The sequence below is a fragment of the Equus caballus genome, chromosome 8 (assembly GCF_041296265.1).
Source record: "Equus caballus isolate H_3958 breed thoroughbred chromosome 8, TB-T2T, whole genome shotgun sequence".
In the NCBI taxonomy this organism is placed as follows: domain Eukaryota; kingdom Metazoa; phylum Chordata; class Mammalia; order Perissodactyla; family Equidae; genus Equus; species Equus caballus.
Window position 1 is genome coordinate 49628324 of NC_091691.1, and position 21182 is coordinate 49649505.

General features: G+C 36.5%; 1 protein-coding gene across 11 annotated transcripts in view; it reads right to left on the bottom strand.

The window, feature by feature from the left end:
* Positions 1 to 506: 506 nt before the first annotated feature.
* YES1 (YES proto-oncogene 1, Src family tyrosine kinase) overlaps positions 507 to 21182 on the bottom strand; it is an 80123-nt gene continuing 59447 nt past the window's right edge. For all 11 annotated transcript variants that reach the window (XM_070220781.1, XM_070220780.1, XM_001492336.7 and 8 more), the window contains 4 exons: positions 9945 to 10021; positions 8733 to 8886; positions 4510 to 4641; positions 507 to 3548 (listed from right to left, as the gene is read on the bottom strand). In XM_070220781.1, the coding sequence (XP_070076882.1) occupies positions 3340 to 3548; positions 4510 to 4641; positions 8733 to 8886; positions 9945 to 10021 (572 nt within the window). In that variant the 3' untranslated portion in view covers positions 507 to 3339. The remainder of the gene's footprint in view (positions 3549 to 4509; positions 4642 to 8732; positions 8887 to 9944; positions 10022 to 21182) is intronic.

Below are 21182 nucleotides of genomic sequence, written 5' to 3' on the forward strand. Positions count from 1 at the left end.
TGGATATGTGCATAATAAAGGAAAGAACCCAAACCAATGGGTGGGAATGGATTAACCAATGAATGGTTCTGGGAAAATTAACTATAGAGGAAAAAAAATCATGCTAGACTCTTAAGTCACATTTTATACCCAAATAACTCCAAATGACTTAAAGAGAAATACAAAAGAGAAAAGCATAAAATATAACAGATGAGATGAATATTTAATCTTGGGATGCAAACGACTTTTTAAGCATAAAAAAGATTGAGAACATACAAATATACAACTTAAATGTCAAAAACTTACAGGCAAAATTAAAAGGCAAACAGCAAACTAGTGAAACATTCTTAAACTGAGGAACTATTACCATATTGTATAGAAATATTTAATAAATGTTTACTAAATAATGTTTGATTAAATGTTACTTTTCTGAAATCATTGGGAAAAACAAAGCTAATAATTTTAGATAATATAATAGTAAAAGGTAATACTATTACCTTATTGAAAATAATGCTTTTGATTGGCCATTCATAATTTAGTATAACTTTATTTTCATTATACTTATAATAGAAGTGTAAAACACACAGAAATAAAGCTCACATATTTTTCATTTTTAGAAAATTAAATCCCTTATGGACAAAAGTGGTCATTTCATTTGATATCCTCCACACAGATTCTCTGTGAATAGCTTCACTCAAATCACTTAGGTTTCTCTGTACAATACATTAACTTGTAGTTGCTGGTATAATTAAAAAAAACCCAAAACTGTAAAAATGTCACTCACCTGACATGGAAAATTAACCACATAGAATGAGTTCATTAATGTTCTGAATTTAATAAAGAATTGATTTAACTCTGCTCAAGAGGTATAACTGAACACCTTTTTCCAATGGAAGAACAAATTCAGAACTTTGCTTTAAATACCAATTTTTTTAAAACTGATGAGAAAATATGAATAGTAGCTAAAAAGATAAATGGGTGCATTCAATGAGAATTTTAATTTCAATCCACAAAACAATATTATAATACTTTATAAAAATATTAAATTTTAGGCTACCATTATTCATTAAAAAAGTATTTGTGCTAGAAGGTTGTTTTTGCAACTTTCTTTTTTGGTAAGGGTTAAGTTCCACATTACAATATTGAAGATGAAAAGCTGTTGGAAAAAATCTTGAAATGTACAAAATTGTTTATTTTTCTTGGCAATTTAAAAAACATAACCATTTAATCTGAATACCTATTAAGTTAGTGTTTTACTTCCTTAGTATACCATTGATATTATAAGGAAGTGCTCCATTCAGTTAAAACCTAATGAATAGCATAAACTTTTCCTGGCTTATTTTTCTGAACAGGATTAGTACATGAACATATAATTTTGTTATTCTTTTTTAAATGCTTAGAAAAATTCTAATGTCGCAGTTCACATGAAACCCTTTAACTCTGCTGTCTCAGGCTGTGCGTGAGGGTGAATGGCGACGCGGGCAGAGGCAGGCCCTCTGGAAGAGGGACTCAGCACTGAGCAGGCTACGCCAACACGAGGAGCCACCGCAGCTTTCAGTAACAGAGCTGCTGCCAACTTGCAGGACGTTCATCTGTCACATTTTAAAATGGCTTGAATTTCAACATAGCTACCATGGCATAGAATTTTAAACTTAATGATTAAATTAAGTAAGTGATGGTAGTTAAAAATTATGATTCTAAAATATGGGGACCTGGAATACTGCTTTATTTAAAGTGTGACTATAACGAGAAAATTTTAAAACATAACTACTAGACTTTTATTTTGTCCGATTCAGTTCTTTTGCTAGATACTTACACCAGTAATGTTGTTATTCAAATGCATATTTTGGGATTTCTTTTTGAGTTAGTCATAAAAATTAGTCTTATTTTGTATGTTTCACTTATGTACTTAAAATGGGCAAGAACTGCCCCCCCGCCCTTCACACTGTTGTTATCCTGAATGTTTTCCTCCCCAAATCAGCTAAATTCTAAAAGGGAAAAAATGGTCACCATTAAGTATTATTTAAAAAGTGAATGTAGATTTAAATACAGATTCAAAAACTGGAGTTTTAAAAATGTTTTGCATAAAAGTTGTATCACTGGAATTAGTGGGAAGACTTAACTTAGCTATTTTGAGACTATAACACTCACTTAGTGTTTATGTTAAGAAAGACTAGTTTTATAGTCATACCTTATAACTCTTAAAATCTCAGAAAATAGATAAGTGAGGAGCTTTGAGTGCCAGCAAAGCCATTTTGTCACTCCATAATAGCAACGTTAAACATAACACTCCATCCCTCTATCTGTAAAACTTTCACATTTTTTCTCATATTTCTTTTAAATACATTTTTCTCTCTGTTAGTCTATTTTCAGTAAGCAAAAGTGCATTCAAGTCCCTGATCTAGTGATATTTTATATTTGTGGCACCCATCACCATAAGTACATATTAGCAATATCTCACAGTACCAGTCTATTTTTAAAAAGGACTGTTTAAATGCTGTGTCTTATTTTTTCATGCTGTCTAAACATTAAAAGATTCTCCCTTGGATTGGATAGCACAATTTTAATTATATACTGTGTTTAAAAAAAAAAATCAATGCAACCTTAAAAAAGATTAACTCACTTTCTAGTCACCTTCATTATTCTAAACTGAGCTTTTCAGAAAATGATTAAAGTGAAAAATTTCTTCTTCTACTTTCTAGTTCCATGAGTTTGAGTATTAACACAGAGATTATACTTTCAAATTCCACTGCTATCATCCAACATTTAGTCAAGTTTTACATGCTGTTTATATTCCTTTTCTGCTGCTAAGAACCTGGCCCATTCCCATGCAATAGGAGGCAGACATTAAGATTGCATATTAACTGGGCAACATAGAAAAAACTTGAGAATAATGAATGCAAGAAATTTTTAAAAACTGGAATGGAATTGTTTGGTCCCATGAAGTTCCTTGATTTTAGATTTTATTACGGTATATCTGTTTTTATCTCCCAAGTTTTGTCTTTGATAAAGAATTTTCTCTTAATTCTGAGTTTGGGGAATAAAGGAAAGGAAGTGACTTATAAACAGTAGCCTTGTTGCTCTTCATTGTCATGCTGTCTCTCACACTGTCATCAATATCTTGGCTATACTTTCTTTGGACCCTGAAATAAGCTGGAAAATTCATCATTGGTACATTAGAGTTTAACACTTGGAAAAAAAAAAAGTGGTTTTGTGCAACCATATCTGGAATTCCAGTTTACCATTAAAAAACATGCAGAGTGAAGATTTTCTTCTTTTGATTCCTGGATGTAAATGAGGAAGTCTACACAAGTTCTTTACATTTTGGCAGATTTGTGCATATAAAATAGGCTATTTGGATTATAAATTTTCTCCTGGCTGGTACTGTGGCTCTGTAGCAGTGAAGTAGTCTTCCAAGAAGGACTGGATATATTCAAATGTTGGTCTTTCATCAGGGTCCTTCTTCCAACAAAGATTCATCAAATCATGTAGGGATTCTGGACAGCCCTGAGGGCAAGGCATCCTATACCCTCGTTCCACCTGTTCCAGCACCTCACGGTTTACCATACCTAACACGCAGGATTCAAACAATAAAAAACAATGATGCCAAACACCATGAGCAAAACAGAACAAATCTCCTAGGCACTAACTGATTCAAAGTAGACTAAGTTTATTTAGTGATTCTTTCAACAAAGAAATAAATTTTAAATGTCAAAGTATACCAACAAGAGCTTAGAAAATGCTAGCCTGTTTCAACATGTCTAATTTTTTTCATTCCACCTAAAATCTTGCTTTTAACACTAATACCTTCAAAAGCCAACCTCGTTTGCTTAATGAGAATTTAGGGTGCTACTTTGAGGTACTGATACTTCCGATGTTAACAGTTAATAATGACGAAAGTTGGGCTAATGAGGAATAGTGGGAAGATAGTTTCTGAAAGAACTTTTAAATAGGAATTCAGAAGAAAGAGTCTAGTCCTGATTTTGCCAAATGTACTACGTATGTAAATTTGTATCAAATCACTTCTGTGAAATAGTGACCTTTTCTAATGTCACCTGTTTGACTTTCTTCAAGTTATTACACACTTCCTGTCTTGCATTCCTTTGTAATCCTCCCCGCCCCCATCAGCAGCTCACTTGTGTTATCACAGGGCAGCATACACCCTCAATTACTTGGGGGCAGGAGTGCAGGTAGGAGGGGTGTGGGGAAGATGACCCAGGATATGTAAGTGTGCTTATTCTCTGAGAGAATAATAGAGATAAAAGGCCCCTTTGGAAAATGCCCTAAGGGAGAACAGTGAGGTGAATGTGGGGCACATTTCATGTGCTTGCCTATCCATCCAATGTCAAAATAAAGAGAGGGAGGGAGAGAGAGAAAGAGATAGGGAGGGGGAGAGAGAGAGAGAGAAGGGAGAGAGGGAAGAAAAGAGAGACAAGAAAAAAAGGCCACCTTCCCCTCTTATGTTTTTGCTCCTAATAAACTCTAAAGTCACTGATGGGATAACCAAGAGCTCATGAAATGCAAGCTTACCTGGATATGGCACTCTGCCTTTTGTTACCAATTCTGTCTGAAGAATTCCAAATGACCATACATCAGACTTTATTGTAAATCGACCATATAGTGCAGCCTCAGGGGCTGTCCATTTGATTGGAAATTTTGCACCTAAAACAGTATTGACAATCTTGCTTGAGTAAATTTTTAAAAATCTATTTGTCTACACACAGAAATCAAAATATGATGTACACCTGTAACTTATATAATGTTATAAACCAATGTTACCTCAATTTAAAAAAAAGGTACTTAAATATGCACGAGGCACACTGCAAACAGGACACTAAATCATTAGCTAGTATCATGAGTCACGTCTGCAGAAGGCCAGCCAAATCGACCCCAATAAGCACATTTAATTAGCCAATTCAGAACCTAGCCACAAAAATAAACTATTACAAGCAAATCTAATATTTTTTCTTTAATATTTATGGTATAATTTGCTTGTAATAAAAACTTCCTACATTTTTATTTTCATGAGTTTTGAAATTGTGTATACCTATCTACCACATCCAGAATCAGATATAGAACAGGTCCATCATCATGGAAAGTTCATAAATGTTTCTTTCCAGTTTCCAATCCTTCTCTGCAGCACCACCCCCTGAGGAAACCACTTTCTAATTTATATTACCATGGATTATTCTCCTTATTTTGAGGTTTCATACAAATAAAATGATAGATTATGAGTAACTACAGTTTGAATCTGATTTCTTTTACTCAATCTAATGCCTTTTTATGTGTGTGTGTGAGGAAGACTGTCACTGAGCTAACATCACTGCCAGTGTTTTTCTATTTTATGTGGGATGCCATCACAGCGTGGCTTGACAAGCAGTGCTAGGTCCACACCCAGCATCTGAACCAGCGAACCCAGGCCTGCTGGAGCAGTGTGTGTGAACTTAACCACTATGCCACCAGGCCAGCCCCTCTAATGCTTTTTTATTTGCTGGTATTATGAATTTCTTTTTAAAGATTCCCTTTATCAGACCAAGGAAGTATGCTCTTATTCCTAAATTAATGTTTTTCTTATAAACACATGTTGAATATTATCAAATGTTTTCTTTTTACTGAGATGATCATATACTTTTCTCCTCTATATTGTTAATGCAGCAAATTAATTTTCAAATGTAAAATCAGTTTTTCATTATTGAGAACTCTCATTTGATCATGAGGTATTATATTTTTTGTGTATCACTGGATACAATTTGCTAAAATTTTGTTAAGAAATTTTGCATGTATGGTGATGAGAAATTATTCTGTTATTTTACTTTTTATAATATTCTCATCCGCTTTCCATGTCAGATTATATTGGCCTTATAAAATTAGTTGGAAATTATTCCAATCAGCTGAATTTTCTAAGAGTCTGTATGAAATGTTTATTTTTTTATAAAGGCTTAATAAAATTCACCAGTGAAGCAAAAAATCCCCAAAATCTATTTGTGTAAATACGGCATAAGCAGGGCTAATCTTTTGTCACCATCATCAGTATCAAATTCTTCAAAAGTACAAGATACATGGGAAAATTTTCTTTAAAATTTAAAATCTGTATTAAAACAAATCACATTTCTTCCTGATAACATATTCAATAACATAAGAAAGATAAATGTTGGTGGAGACATAAACCATTCAAGAAAATAGAGGTAGAAACTCTAATAAGAATCAACCAAAAATGTGGATTACAGGACCTATAACTTGTAAGTCAGTCTAGCACCTAGTAGGTATAGCTAACTTGGTTGACGAGGGCATATTCTGTTGGGTTCTAATGTCTACTGGTTTTTGACCATAATCTCTTTGCTATTTTATCATATCTTTCTGGAAAATTTTACTGTACTATCATTTTTAGAAGCCTATATTAATGTACTCAGATATTTAATGTATGCGTTTTATGTACAAGGTATTATGCTAATCGTTATGGGGGACATAAAAACAGCCTTTGTGAAGCTTATATACTTATAGTGGAAATAAGATTATAGGTGTCTTATATACTTGAAGTTATTTATATATGTATGTATATAGTGTCATAAAATAGTTCTTTAGATGTTCAAACAGAAGATCAGTTTTCACTAGCACAATCACAAAAAGTTTCATTAATAAAGTGCCAGCTAAGTTAAGCCTTAAAGAATGGTTAGAATTTTTATAAAGATTATAGAATAGGAAGATATTCTACCTGGAGAGAACTGCACACAGGTATGGAAGTTGAAAAGAAAGCACTGTGTTGAGGGCAGTTTCTCAACCTGGCACTACTGGCATTTTGGGCTGGAGAATTCTTTATTTCGTGCAGGGGCTAGTGTATGTTGTAGGATGTTTAGCAGTATGCCTGGCCTCTACCCACTAGAGGCCAGTAGCAGCCTCCTAGCCGTAACAACCAAAAATGTCTCAAGACATTGCAAATGTCCCCTGGGAGTACGCTATCAGCCCTGGTTGAGAACCTGTGGTTTAAGGCAACAGTTCCCAGTGGTTTGTGTACCAATGTGGTCACTGACAAAAAGAAGTCATACTCTAATGAAAAAAAGATCACATATCAATTCACAAAGCTAAAATTATTAATTTATAGTTATGTCTTCTGAGATTATGTCCTTCCGACTTGTGTAGTGTTTAAATGCTCTTTCTTTTATGAAATGATGGTAATAGTATATAGCTGAAAAAAATTTCTTTTTGGTTATCTACTCAATAAACCTTCACTAACCTTCACATTGGATTTACTAGATTGTATTGAAATACCTTGTCTACAGTTCAGTCTCAGACATTAGTTAGTGAGCTCCTTGACAGCAGAGATCATGCCCTCTTACAGCTGTGCCCTCGCACCTCGCACACAGAGGGACTCAAATGTCTGTTAAAGGTAAGCTGGGGCTAGAGAGTTGTAGAAGACGCTGAATGCCAAGGAATCTATTTTGTAGGTGTGGAGGGTCACTGAAGGTTCCATGCAGGATGGACAACCTATGTGGTGATTTCTATGGGACCTTACTCAATCTGCTTGTCAGAGTTACACTTTTTCTTCAAGGTCCTGTTCACAAGTCATCGCCTCTGTAAAGTCTTTCCTGTTCTTTTTGCTTTCCTATAGTATCTTCCATATATTCTTTTGACATTAATTACACAATAGCTTGCTTTATAGTTGTTTATATGTCATCTACCTTGCCCATTAAAATATAAGCTCTAATATTTACTGAGCATCTACTATGTTAATGTCAGGCACTATACATCTATTACTTCATTAAAGTTTCACAACAATCTTGAAAAGTATATAACACCATCTAGTCTTTTTTTTTTCTTTTAAAGATTTTATTTTTCCTTTTTCTCCCAAAGCCCCCCAGGTACATAGTTGTGTATTTTTAGTTGTGGGTCCTTCTAGTTGTGGCATGTGGGATGCTGCCTCAGCATGGCTTGATGAGTGGTGCCATGTCTGTGCCTAGAATTTGAACAGGCGAAACCCTGGGCTGCTGAAGCAGAGTGCGCAAACTTAACCACTTGGCCACGGGGCTGGCCCACCATCTAGTCTTTATAAGTGAGGAGACTGAGGCTTAGTTAAAAAGGTTAGATAACCTGGTTGAAATTTCTCACCTAATAAGAGATGAAAATGAGATTCAAACACCCATACTCCTTCCACATGCATACATTATATATGTGTTCATGAAGTGTGTATTGAATGAGAGTTTAAAGAGAAAGATGCCAAAGAGAAGAATCAACCTGTTAAGTTCTGCATGCTCCCTTCTCTTACTCTTTATAGTGTCAATCTTCCAAATGTTTTTACCATAATTTTATATATTATAAAGAATTACTGTAAATCTGGTGTAGAAATGATTTCCAAAGCCTTTATAAAATTGTACGCTATTTCTTAATATATTAGCTTCGAATATACCTTTTCTGATCCTTAGTGTAGTTAAAATCTGGATGGTTCTGAAGTTTCTTACAAAAGGAATTTTAAAATGTTTATTTGTTGGCATGCCAAAAGAAGTATAAAGAGGAGCATACTGCTTGCTATATTTATAATGCAAAGAACACCCAGTTAAGTTCTTCCTTGGGAGAAATAATTATCAGAAAGCCATAGTATCATGTAATGTATGTAATTTTATGAATAAAATCAGTGTTTCTATGACTTCTGAGCAAAACCTGGAGGTATTATTATTCTGTAAAACCCTGTATATTCAAAAGAATGGTGAGAAAATCCATTGAACATTAGGTTAAAAGCATTTATTAAAAAGTCATTTTACCTTGTCTTGCCGTATATTCATTGTCTTCAATTAACCTTGCTAAACCAAAATCTGCTATTTTGCACACAAGATTTTCTCCTACAAGAATATTAGCAGCCCGAAGATCTCGGTGAATATAGTTCATCCTTTCAATATATGCCATACCATCAGCAATCTTGGAAAGACAAAGGGAAGGAGGGAGAGGACAATTTTGGTTAATGCTAAGTCAGATGACTGAAAAATCATCTCTCGAAAGGAGATGATGGTAATGGCAAAATCTAGCAGATAATAGGAAAAATAGAAAATAATGTAATGGAGGAGGAGGAGAGGGAGGGAGGGAGAGAGGCAAGGAAGGAGAAAGAGGGGAGGGGGAGGGGATGAGGGGGAGGAGAAGGAAAAGAAGGAGAAAAAACAACAGAGATGTATGTGGTCCATAAAGCCTAAAACATTTATCTGGCTTTTTACAAAAACAGTTTTCTGACCCCTACCATAGAGTATCTAAGAGCCTTGAACTCAAGAGCATGGACTAGGCTTGGCACATGCTAAGAGCATGGACTTGGTTTGGCATATGCTAAAGTCTCACATGTACAGTTTGTTGGTATAAAATTTCTCTAAACTGCCAGATTCCATGGACATCTGGAAGCTCACTGAGAGAGGAGTCTTAAAACCATCATGTCAACCAAAGCCAATTAAAGGCCCCTTGAACACCTACAACATATCTGAATAGAAACTTTTAATAGTTTTCACTTGTACTTAAAAACAAATTTCAGAAGAGCAAAAATGTCCCATTATAAACTGTATATTGCCATCTTAATTCTTGTTTTGAACTACATTACACACAAAATTCAGCATATACTTTAGATTTCCAATATTTTCTTTGGAATAGCAATCATTCATTGTCTTAAAATTTATCTGTTGAAATATAAATACATATAGATTGTATATTTGTGGATGCATATGCTTCTGAAAGGCCACATGATACAGGACAGCACTGTAGGGGGCATCGCATGCGTGGTTCTAATACTAATAAGTGATATGAATTTTAGATACCTCTGGTCCTCAGATACTACATTATCTGTAACATAAGATACAGACTGAATTATCACTAATGTTCCTTCCAGCTCTAAAATTCCATGACTTTACCACATAAACAAGAGGATTCTACTAAGATTATTTTACATTTTTAATGTACACTTTCAATTCAAATTGATACATGTATAGATACACAAGTACCTGAGCAGCCATATCAACCAGTTGTGGGAGCTTCAAATACTTTCCATCTCCCTCCTTCAGGAAATCTAATAAGCTCCCTATAAGAGACAGCAAGACATTCATGGAAAGTAAGCACATCTTAAATCAGGACTGAAACAAACATTCCCCCACCTCTAAACAAATCACCACATCACAATACAAAACTTCAGCTTTTCATTCTTTAATATTTTTTGCAGTTTTGGAATTTCTGAATAATTATTTTTAAGATTCTAGAAGAGGGTCCTAAACTGAAATTTTATCAACTTCTCCTAATAACGTATGAAAAAAGACAAAATGCAACATCTCACCAGATTATAGTCATTCCTTCCTTGGTTTGATACAGAGCAGCAGTCTCAATTTTGATTCAAAAAGGAGTACCAGATACTTATATGTATTTTTTTAAGTCAATCAGAATCAAGAGCTCAGACAACTGGGACTATACTGGGGGTACTTAAAACTAAATCTAGGTGGCTGAGTTGACGTGGAAATGTTAGTCCAACCAACTTCTCTCAATTTTAGCAGAAGATGCCATGGAACAGCAAAGTACTATGAAAATAACAGCAGAGAGAAAGGCTAGAAGGAAAAGTCTAGGTGCTATTCTTCTATTACTGGTTATAAGCTTACCATATACCTGAATTTAATCAAGACAAAATATCACACAAACCCAAATTAAGGGATATTTTATAAAACAACTGTACCATTCTCTTCAAAAATAACAATGTCATGAACGAAAAGAAAAGCTGAGGGGCTGCTCCAGATTAAAGGAGACCAAAGAGAAATGCAACTAACAGTTGCATTTTAGATAGTGGATTGGGGGAAAACTACTATAATTAAGGACACATCATTGGGACAACAGGTGAAATGTGAATATGGACTGATATTAACTAACAGAATTGTATCCATATTACATTTCCTAATTTGATCATTGTAGTGTGGTTATGTAAGACACTGTTCTTGAGACAAACACAAGTATTTAGAAGTAAAAGGAACATATCTGAAATATACTCTCAAATGGTTCAGAGAAAACCCCTTATAGTTTATATATTGATAGCTACATCTAGTTAACAGTTGGCAAATCTGGCTGAAACATATTCAGGAATTCTTTATATTATTTTTGCAACTTTTCTATAAGTTTAAAAATATTTCAAAACAGTGACGTCAGCAACATGGCAGAGTGAGCAGTTTTCTTTGTGTCTCCCTCTTCAAAACTACAATTAATTGGACATTCATCGGTCAACAAAAGATATCCACACAGCATCTCAGGATGTCTGAGAGACCTGTGCTGCTATACATTGAAAGGTGGACGGACTTCTCCCTGGGAGGAGGTGAAGATAGGTGAAAACTCTCTGACCCCCGGAGAGCCTTGTACCTGCAATCAACTTTCTTCCAGTGGACACACTCATAGCATCGCCACACACCAAGGGTGGGCGTGTGTGCACAGTGGCAGAGCGATGGTGGAAACAGGTGACTACAGCCCTACCTAAGCCCAGTGGGAAAATCCAAGGTCCCACAGCAGGCGAAGGGAAAGCCTCTACTTGGCACTAGCATAGAGGCCCCACCAAGCACTCAGAACAGGACAGGAGCATCCCGGGTGGAGTGGCAGCCCGCCAGCTACCTCTGACTCACAGACATTGGCAGTGTCCCAGAGGGGGCAAGGGTCACACAGTGAGTCCGTGTGAGTGTGTGGGGGCAGGGTGGAGCCCCAGTGGCCCTGCTCCATGGTCCAGGGGGAAATCCATGGTCCCACAGCAGCCACAGGGAAAGCGTCTGCACAGCGTTAGTGGAGATGCCCTGCCTGGCAATCACAAGGCTGGAAGGCCCTGAGGCAGAAGTAACGCAGCTGGGTGAGCTAACCCCAGACTGCAGTAGATACCCATAGCTCTGCTGTGGCCCATAGTGGACAAGTGAGATCTTGCAGGCCCTGATGGTGACACAGCTGCAAATCTAGGTGAACCTGCTCCGAGCCGCTGTGAAAGTGCATAACACCACTGCAGACCCTAAGGAGGGAGTGTGTCTAGGTGGTCTGCAACAGTAGGCACCAGCAACCTGAGGCCCCCTTGCAATTGTCCCCACAGCTGGTGAGAGACCCCACAGGACCACTGTGACTACAAGGAGGGGCCCAGGTCTGGTCAGCAACAGCTGACAGGGATCCTGGTCGGTGCAGTCTAAACAGCTGCTCCCCCCTACAAACACCAGTAGAAACAAGTGGAAGCAGTGACTAAAGTCTATCTCTATGTGGAGGCACAAATCCACGCCATCAAGCAGTATGAAAAAATATATTAAATCTCCAGAACAGAAGGAAAATGACAAGTACCCCTAAACAATCCCAAAGACAATGAAATCTATAACCTAAATGACAATGAATTCAAAACAGCCATCATTAAAAAACTCAATGAGTTAAAAGAGAATACAGATAGACAACTCAACGAGTTCAGGAACTATGTCACAAAAGAGCTTGATACTATAAAGAAGAACCAATCAGAAATATTGGAGATGAAGAACACAATGGAGGAGATTAAGAAAAATCTGGACTCTCTGAAGAGTAGGGTCGATAATATGGAGGACAGAATTAGCAATTTGGAGGACAGGAATATAGAAATGCTGCAGACAGAGGAGGAGAGAGAACTAAGACTAAAAAGAAATGATGAAACTCCGAGAATTATCTGACTCAATTAGGAAATGCAACATAAGGATTATAGGTATCCCAGAGGGAGAAAAGAAGAAGAAGGGGGCAGAAAGCCTGTTCAAAAAAATAATGGCTGAGAACTGCCCAAACCTGGGGAGAGAGATGGAACTCCATGTGACAGAAGCCAATAGATCTCCAAACTTTATCAATGTAAAAACACCAACCCCAAGGCATATAGTAGTGAAGCTTGCAAAAGCCAATGACAAGGAGAAAATACTAAGGGCAGAAAGGCAGAAGGAAATAACCTACAAAGGAACCCCCATAAGGCTGTCAGCAGATTTCTCAGCAGATACCTTACAGGCTAGAAGAGAGTGGAATGATATCTTCAACACTCTGAAGGACAAAAACTTGCAGCCAGGAATACTCTATCCAGCAAAAATGTCCTTCAAATATGATGGAGAAACAAAAACTTTCCCAGATAAACAAAAGTTAAGGGAGTTCATTGCCACAAGAACTGTTCAGGAGGACCCTCATACCTAAAAAACCAAAAAAAGGAAAGGGGTTACAAAACCCAGAGCAAAGGAGATAAATAGAAAGACAAAATCAGAAAGTTGCAGCCCTCCATCATAACAAGCTAGCAAAAGTTAAGTATAACATTAAAGATAAAAGGAAGGAAACACCAAGAATAAATATAAGCTTCACATTTTAACCACAAACTCACAACACAAGAAGGAAGAGAAAAAAAAAAAAAATCTGACAATAACAACCTAGAAGGGGAAGAGGAAAGGGATGGAACGTCTTAATCTAAGGAAATAAAAGGCTATCAGAAAATGGACTATCTCATCTATGAGATGTTTTATACAAAGCACATGGTAACCACTAAACAAATAACAAAAATAAAGACACAAATTACAAATAAGAAGAAAGTCAATATAGAAATCTATCTACCTGAATTAGTAGTCCAAAAATCACTGGACGAGAAACAAAGGAAATGCAAGAGAACCAGAAAACAAGTGACAAAATGTCAGTGGTGGGCCCCCACATTTCAGTAATCACTCTAAATGTAAATGGATTGAACTCTCCAATCAAAAGACACAGAGTAGCAGGATGGATTAAAGAACAAGACCCAACAATATGCTGCCTCCAGGAAACACACTTCAGCCCCAAAGACAAACATAGACTCAGATGAAGGGATGGAAGATGTTACTCTAAACTAATTTTGAACATAAGAAGGCCATACTTATATCAGACAAAGTAGACTTCAAAGCAAAACAGATAAAGAAAGACAAACAGGGGCAGTTTATAATGATAAAAGGGACACTCCACCAAGATGACATAACATAAATATATACACACTCAGCACAGGAGCACCAAATTTGTAAAGCAACTATTAACAAAACTAAAAGGAGACATCAACAACAATACAATAATAGTAGGGGACCTCAACACCCCATTAACACCAATAGATAGATCATCCAGACAGAAAGTCAACAAGGAAATTATAGAATTAAATGAAAAATTAGACCAGATGGACTTAATAGATATATATATATATAGAACACTCCATCCAAAAATAGCAGGTTACACATTCTTCTCAAGTACGCATGGAACATTCTCAAGGATAGACCATATCTTGGGAAACAAAGCAAGCCTCAATAAATTCAAGAGGGTTGAAATAATATCAAGCATCTTTTCTGATCATAATGCTATGAAACTAGAAATCAACTACAAGAATAAAGCTGGGAAAGGGGCAAAAATGTGGAGACTAAACAACATGCTACTGAACAGACAATGGATTATTGAAGAAATTAAAGAGGAAATCAAATATTATCTGGAGACAAATGAAAATGAAAACATGCCATACAAACTCATTTGGGACGCAGCAAAAGCGGTCCTAAGAGGGAAATTCATTGCAATACAGGCTCACCTCAATAAACAAGAAAAATCTCAGATAAGCAATCTCAAATGACACCTAACAGAATTAGAAAAAGAAGAACAAACAAAGCCCAAAGTCAGTAGAAGGAGGGAAATAATAAAAGTTAGAGCAGAAATAAACGCTATTGAAACAAAAATGACAGTAGAAAGGATCAAGGAAACAAAGAGTTGGTTCTTCGAAAAAATAAACAAAATTGACAAACCCTTAGCCAGACTCATTAAGAAAAAAGGGAGAAGACTCAAGTAAATAAAATTAGAAATGACAGAGGAGAAATCACAATGGATACCACAGAAATACAAAGGCTCATAAGAGAATACTATGAAAAACTATATGCCAACAAATTGGACAACCTAGAAGAAATGGACAAATTCTTAGACTCTTACAACCTCCTAAAACTGAAGCAGGAAGAAATAGAGAATCTGAATAGACCAATCACAAGTAAATAAATTGAAACAGTAATCAAAAACCTCCCCAAAAATAAAAGTCCAGGACCAGATGGCTTCTCTGGAGAATTCTACCATACATTCAAAGAAGATTCAATACCTATTCTTCTCAAACTACTCCAGAAAATTGAGGAAGAGGGAGCACTCCCTAAAACATTCTATGAAGCCAACATCACCCTGATCCCAAAACCTGACAAGGACAACACAAAGAAGGAAAACTACAGGCCAATATCACTGATCCTAAAGAAAATTTTGGCAAACCGAATACAGCAATACGTTAAAAAGATTATACACCATGATCAAGTGGGATTTACACCAGGGACACAGGGATGGTTCAACATCTGCAAGTCAATCAACGTGATACAGTACATTAACAAAATGAGAAACAAAAACCACATGATCATCTCAATAGATGCAGAGAAAGCATTTGACAAGATCCAACATCCATTTATGATAAAAACTCTCAATAAAATGGGTATAGAAGGAAAGACCTCAACATAATAAAAGCCATATATGACAAACCCACAGCCAACATCATACACTGAAAGCTATCCCTCTGAGAACAGGAACAACACAAAGGTGCCCACTCTCACCACTCTTATTCAATGTAGTACTGGTGGTTTTGGCCAGAGCAATTTGGCAGGAAAAAGAAATAAAAGGAATCCAAATAGGCAATGAAGAAGTGAAACTCTTGTTGTTTGCAGACGACATGATCTTATATATAGAAAACCCCAAAGAATCCACTGGAAAACTATTAGAAATAATCAACAGCTACAGCAAAGTTGCAGGGTATAAAATCAACATACATAAATCAGTAGCATTTCTATACTCTAACAATGAACTAACAGAAAAAGAACTCAAGAACTCAATCCCATTCACAATCGCAACAAAAAGAATAAAATACCTTGGGGTAAATTTAACCAAGGAAGTGAAAGACCTATACAACGAAAACTACAAGACTTTCCTGAAAGAAATTGATGATGACATAAAGAGATGGAAAGACATTCCATGCACATGGATTGGAAGAATAAACATGGTTAAAATGTCCATACTACCTAAAGCAATCTACGGATTCAATGCTATCCCAATGACATTCTTTACAGAAACAGAACAAAGAATCCTAAAATTCATGTGGGGCAACAAAAGACCCCGAATTGCTAAAGCAATCCTGAGAAAGAAGAACAAAGCTGGAAGGATCACAATCCCTGACTTCAAAGCATACTAGAAAGCTACAGTAATCAAAACAGCATGGTACTGGCACAAAAACAGGTGCACAGATCAATGGAACAGAATTGAAATCCCAGAAATAAAACCACACATCTATGGACAACTAATCTTCAACAAAGGAGCTGAGGGCCTACAATGGAGAAAAGAAAGTCTCTTCAACAAATGGTGCTGGGAAAACTGGAAAGCCACATGTAAAAGAATGAAAATTGACCATTCTTTTTCACCATTCACAAAAATAAACTCAAAATGGATCAAAGACCTAAAGATTAGACTTGAAACAATAAGTCTTCTAGAAGAGAATATAGGCAGCACACTCTTTGACATCACTATCAAAAGGATCTTTTCGGACACCATAACTCCTCAGACAAGGGAAACAACAGAAAGAATAAACAAATTGGACTTCATCAGACTAAAGAGTTTCTTCAAGGCAAGGGAAAACAGGATTGAAACAAAAAAACAACCCACTAGTTGGGAAAAAATATTCACAAGTTATTTATCCGACAAAGGGTTAATCTCCATAATATATAAAGAACTCACACAGCTCAACAACAAAAAATCAAACCACCTGATCAAAAAATGGGCAGGGGACATGAACAGACATTTCTCCAAAGAAGATATACAGATGGCCAATAGACACATGAAAAGACGCTCATCATCACTAATCATCAGGGAAATGCAAATCAAAACTACTCTAAGATATCACCTTACACCTGTTAGAATGGCAAAAATATCCAAAACCAAGAGTGACAAATGTTGGAGAGGCTGTGGAGAAAAGGGAACCCTCTCATACACTGTTGGTGGGAATGCAAACTGGTGCAGCCACTATGGAAAACAGTACGGAGATTCCTCAAAAAGTTAAGAATACAAATACCTTATTGACCCAGCCATCCCACTACTGGGTATCTATCCTAAGAACCTGAAATCAGCAATTCCCAAAGATCCATGCACCCCTATGTTCATCGCAGCATTATTTACAATAGCCAAGATGTGGAAGCAACCTAAGTGCCCATCAACTGATGACTGGTTTAAGAAGATATGGTATATATATACAACGGAATACTACTCAGCCATAAAAAAGGATAAAATCGTCCCATTCACAACAACATGGATGGACCTTGAGAGTATTATGCTAAGTGAAATAAACCAGATAGAGAAAGATGAACTCTGTTATGACTGCACTCATAGGTGGAAGTTAAACATAGAGACAAAGAGAATTGATTGGTGGTTACCAGGGGAAAGGGGATGTGGGGGGAGGGCACAAAGGATGAAGGGGTGCACCTACAACATGACTAACAATAATGTACAACTGAAATTTCACAAGGTTGTAAACTATCATAATCTTAATAAAAAGCTTAAAAATAAATAAATAAATAAAACTTGAGTTCCTCAGTCTCACTAAAAAAAGAAGTCATAGCATGTCAGAGAAGGGCCATGAGCAGCACAGGCTGCTCGGGAAGGGCAGCTGTAGCTTGGGGTCCCCTCACCTCACAGCCGGCTCCCCACACCAGACCCTGTCCCTGTGTGAGGAAAGCTTTCCTCCACAGACTGCTCGCCAGAGCGGGCTGGGGCACTGTGACCTTCAGTCCCATGCAGGACAAGCTGTAGTCTCCAAGCCTGAGGGTTTCTTTGTGTTGCCAGACTTCATCTTTGGTGACTGACTTCTTGTTTATATGAAGAAAAACAAGCCTTGGGCCTTCTGGTTAGGCAAATTGTAAAGACATATCCAACGTCAAATAAAAAGGTTTAAAACAGTAAAAAAAAAAAAAAAAGAAAAAGAAAAAAAATTCAAAATAAAAGTAAAATCAAAACAAAATAAACAAAGCCCTTTCCATGTTGACAGGATTGTGAAGCAAGGGAGAGCTGCGACTTAGTCTCATTCATAGAGATTCAAAGTCAGAGAACATCTATACTTCTTTTGATCAGTCTATTCCAGGGGGAACATGTTACTGTGTGTGTCCATTTATCTGCCCATTCATTCCTGTATTTGCTGAGCATCTACTACATGTGAAGCATTGTAAAACATATAGAAGATACAAAGATATATAAGTCATGGTCCCTGGCCATGAAAAGATCTTGATCTAGTATAAAAGTATAGTATACAGATCTAGAAATTACAGAAGCAATACTTGCAAACAAATAAATATTGTACAATACATGTTATAAAAGTTATTGTAAAAACTACAGTGGAGGCACAATGGATATGGTTGACTCTATGGAGAAGTCAGAAAAGTCTTCACAGAGGAGATGCATCTTAAAGGAAGAAATGGAGGCAGACAGGGAATTCCAGGAAGATGGAGTAACAAGTACAAAGGCAGGAATGCATGAAACAGCACAGTAAGTTCAGGGAACTGAAAATAGTCCTTCCTCTGCAAGAACACAGGGCTCAAAGATGGGAACTGATGAGTGTTGAGGCTGAAGAAGGAAAGAGTCAGAGCATAGAAGACAATGCATGAACGGACTTCATATGAAGTTTTATGATGAGAAGCAATATGATCAGATTTATGTTGAAAAAGCAATTATTCCAATAGTAGTATGAAGAATAAAACTGGGCCAAAACTATACCAAAGGAATAAGTTTAAATTTCCTGCAACAGTCTAGGAAAGAGAAACTATTACATTAAAATCTAGCAATGACAGTGGGAATAGTGAGAAGGCAAAAATTTCCAGAGGGATTTGGTAAATGGGATCAACAGTACTCAATGGACTATTATTACATAAGGGGGTAGGGAAGTGAAGACTGCTGAGCCCCAACCCCAAGGTTTGCCTTTCTAAGGAGTTTCCAGGTAATGCTAATGCTGCTGCCATCCAAAGCCCTAGAGACTTGCACATGAGCAAAAGAAGGCAGGCACGAGAATATTCTCTGTGGCACGGTCTGTAACAGTGACAAACTAAAAGGTCACTGGGAAAGGAATGAATAAACAATGGTACATTCACATAGAATCTCATTCAACAGTTACAAGCATATGAATTAGATCTTCCCTTATTCCCTTATGAATAAATCTCAAGAACGTAATGCTGAATGAAAATAAAGCTAGTTAGATTTATGTATATTAAAAACATACAAATACTCTTAATAGGTAAATATATTAGCAAAAGTATACCAACATGAAAAACACAGATGGGAAAGTTAAGCACCAACTTCAAAACTGAGGTTACCTCTGAAGGGAAGTGGGCCCAACAGAGCATGAAAGGAGGGCTGAAAGGAGAATGGGCTCAAGGAGGGGTAAAAACAAGAATTCAATTAGATCTTTAACGTTTTGTTTCCTTAGCAGAAAGATCTGAAGCAAATATGGCAAAATGTAAACATGAGTTAAATTCAGATGGCAGAGACGGGTGTTGTGGTACTCTTCGTATGTTTAAAATATTACATAATTTTAAAAATACTCTATGAAAACTGTTGACATTAAATACATTTCAATAGCTTTAAGAAAAGAGCAAATGGCTGGTTAAGGAAGTGGAGACAGGGAGTATTACCTGTTCTTAAAAAATCTTGGCTGTGAAGGTAAGGAAAAAGGTAGAGCAGTAGGTGAAAAGCAGATGATGGGACCAAGGGAGGGTTTTCTTTTTAAATGCAAGGAAGGATCAAGAATGCAGTAAAGGAACTGTCCTTAAACAGAGGAAGGGACACTTCTTTTTCTTAGCCTGCAAGACAGACTGATGTCATATAAATACTCTACATGACAACGCAGCATATACAGAAAGGAGCAGAAGATAGTTCTTTGTTTCAGGATTGAGAAGCTAGATAAGGTGCCATGATCATTACACTAAGTAGAACATCATTCAGGGAAACAACAGATAATTGTTAAAACGGTGCAAAAGCTTCAGAGCATAGAAATCCAGGATTGGAATTTGTGTCATTTTGACAATTCCTTTTCTCTGATCTTTAACCAATCACAACAAATTTCACCCCCCTCTCCCACCAATGTTTCTTATATCCATCTATCACAGAACATTTTGGACCATATCAGCAGTCCTTAACCTTGCCTGGTTCAGGATTGAGAATCTGATAAAAACCATTCACTCTCTTCCTGGAAAAACATGGATAAGTATGCAAAAATTTACACATAACTTCAGAGGAAGTTCATGGACTCTCTGAAGCTCATTATGACCCTGGCAGAGAGTAGGTACTCAATAAATACAGTGAAATCAATTCAAAGGAGTCTTTAGGTTTGTCTCATATACCTCTCTAGCCTTATTTCCAACTATTTACCTTCCATACTTTCTACTACCCATGACTTTGTTCCCCATTTCCTCTACAGAAATACCCATAGACTTCTCTTCACCCATCCATATCCTTCCTAATCTTAAAAGGCAGTTCAAGATTTGCCTTTTCTACTAATTTTTCTCAATTTATTCCAGTCTGTGTGATCTCTTCCTCAATTTCTATTATACTTCCTGAATGTATCAAACACCTAAAAATTCATTACGCTTTGGCCTATAGCTGTTTGTTTCTTTGTTTATAGTGAGCTGTTGTTTAATTTTATACTGAAAATTAACTCTTCAGAAGGTTAGGTCTTTTCTCCCTAAATTCAATCTAAGTTATTTGGGTGGGTTTATTTCTTGATAGATAGATAGATAGACAGATAGATAGATAGATAGAATAACTAGCAGAGTGCTTTGTCTATTAGAAGCATTCAATACATTTTGGTTGTTAATAATTTCTAGAGATGTCTGATTATACACATTTCAGAGAAGATAATGATGACTGACTGGGATATTAATGGAAGGCTTCTAACACTTCACTTAAGTATAATATGAAGGAGGTATAGTTGATGGACTGGTTAAGACATAGGGAAACCAAATTCTAGGTGAAGGAAATAACATGAACAAGATCATAGAAATAAGGGGCAACAAGAAGACCCATCTAGCCAGAAAAGTGTGTTTATGGAGGCACATGAAGCAAGGAGTTTGGACAGATTATAGAGGGCCAACTGCTGAGTAGCCGAATAGCAAGATGGGGGATTAAGAGTTTTAAAACTAGACAGGACT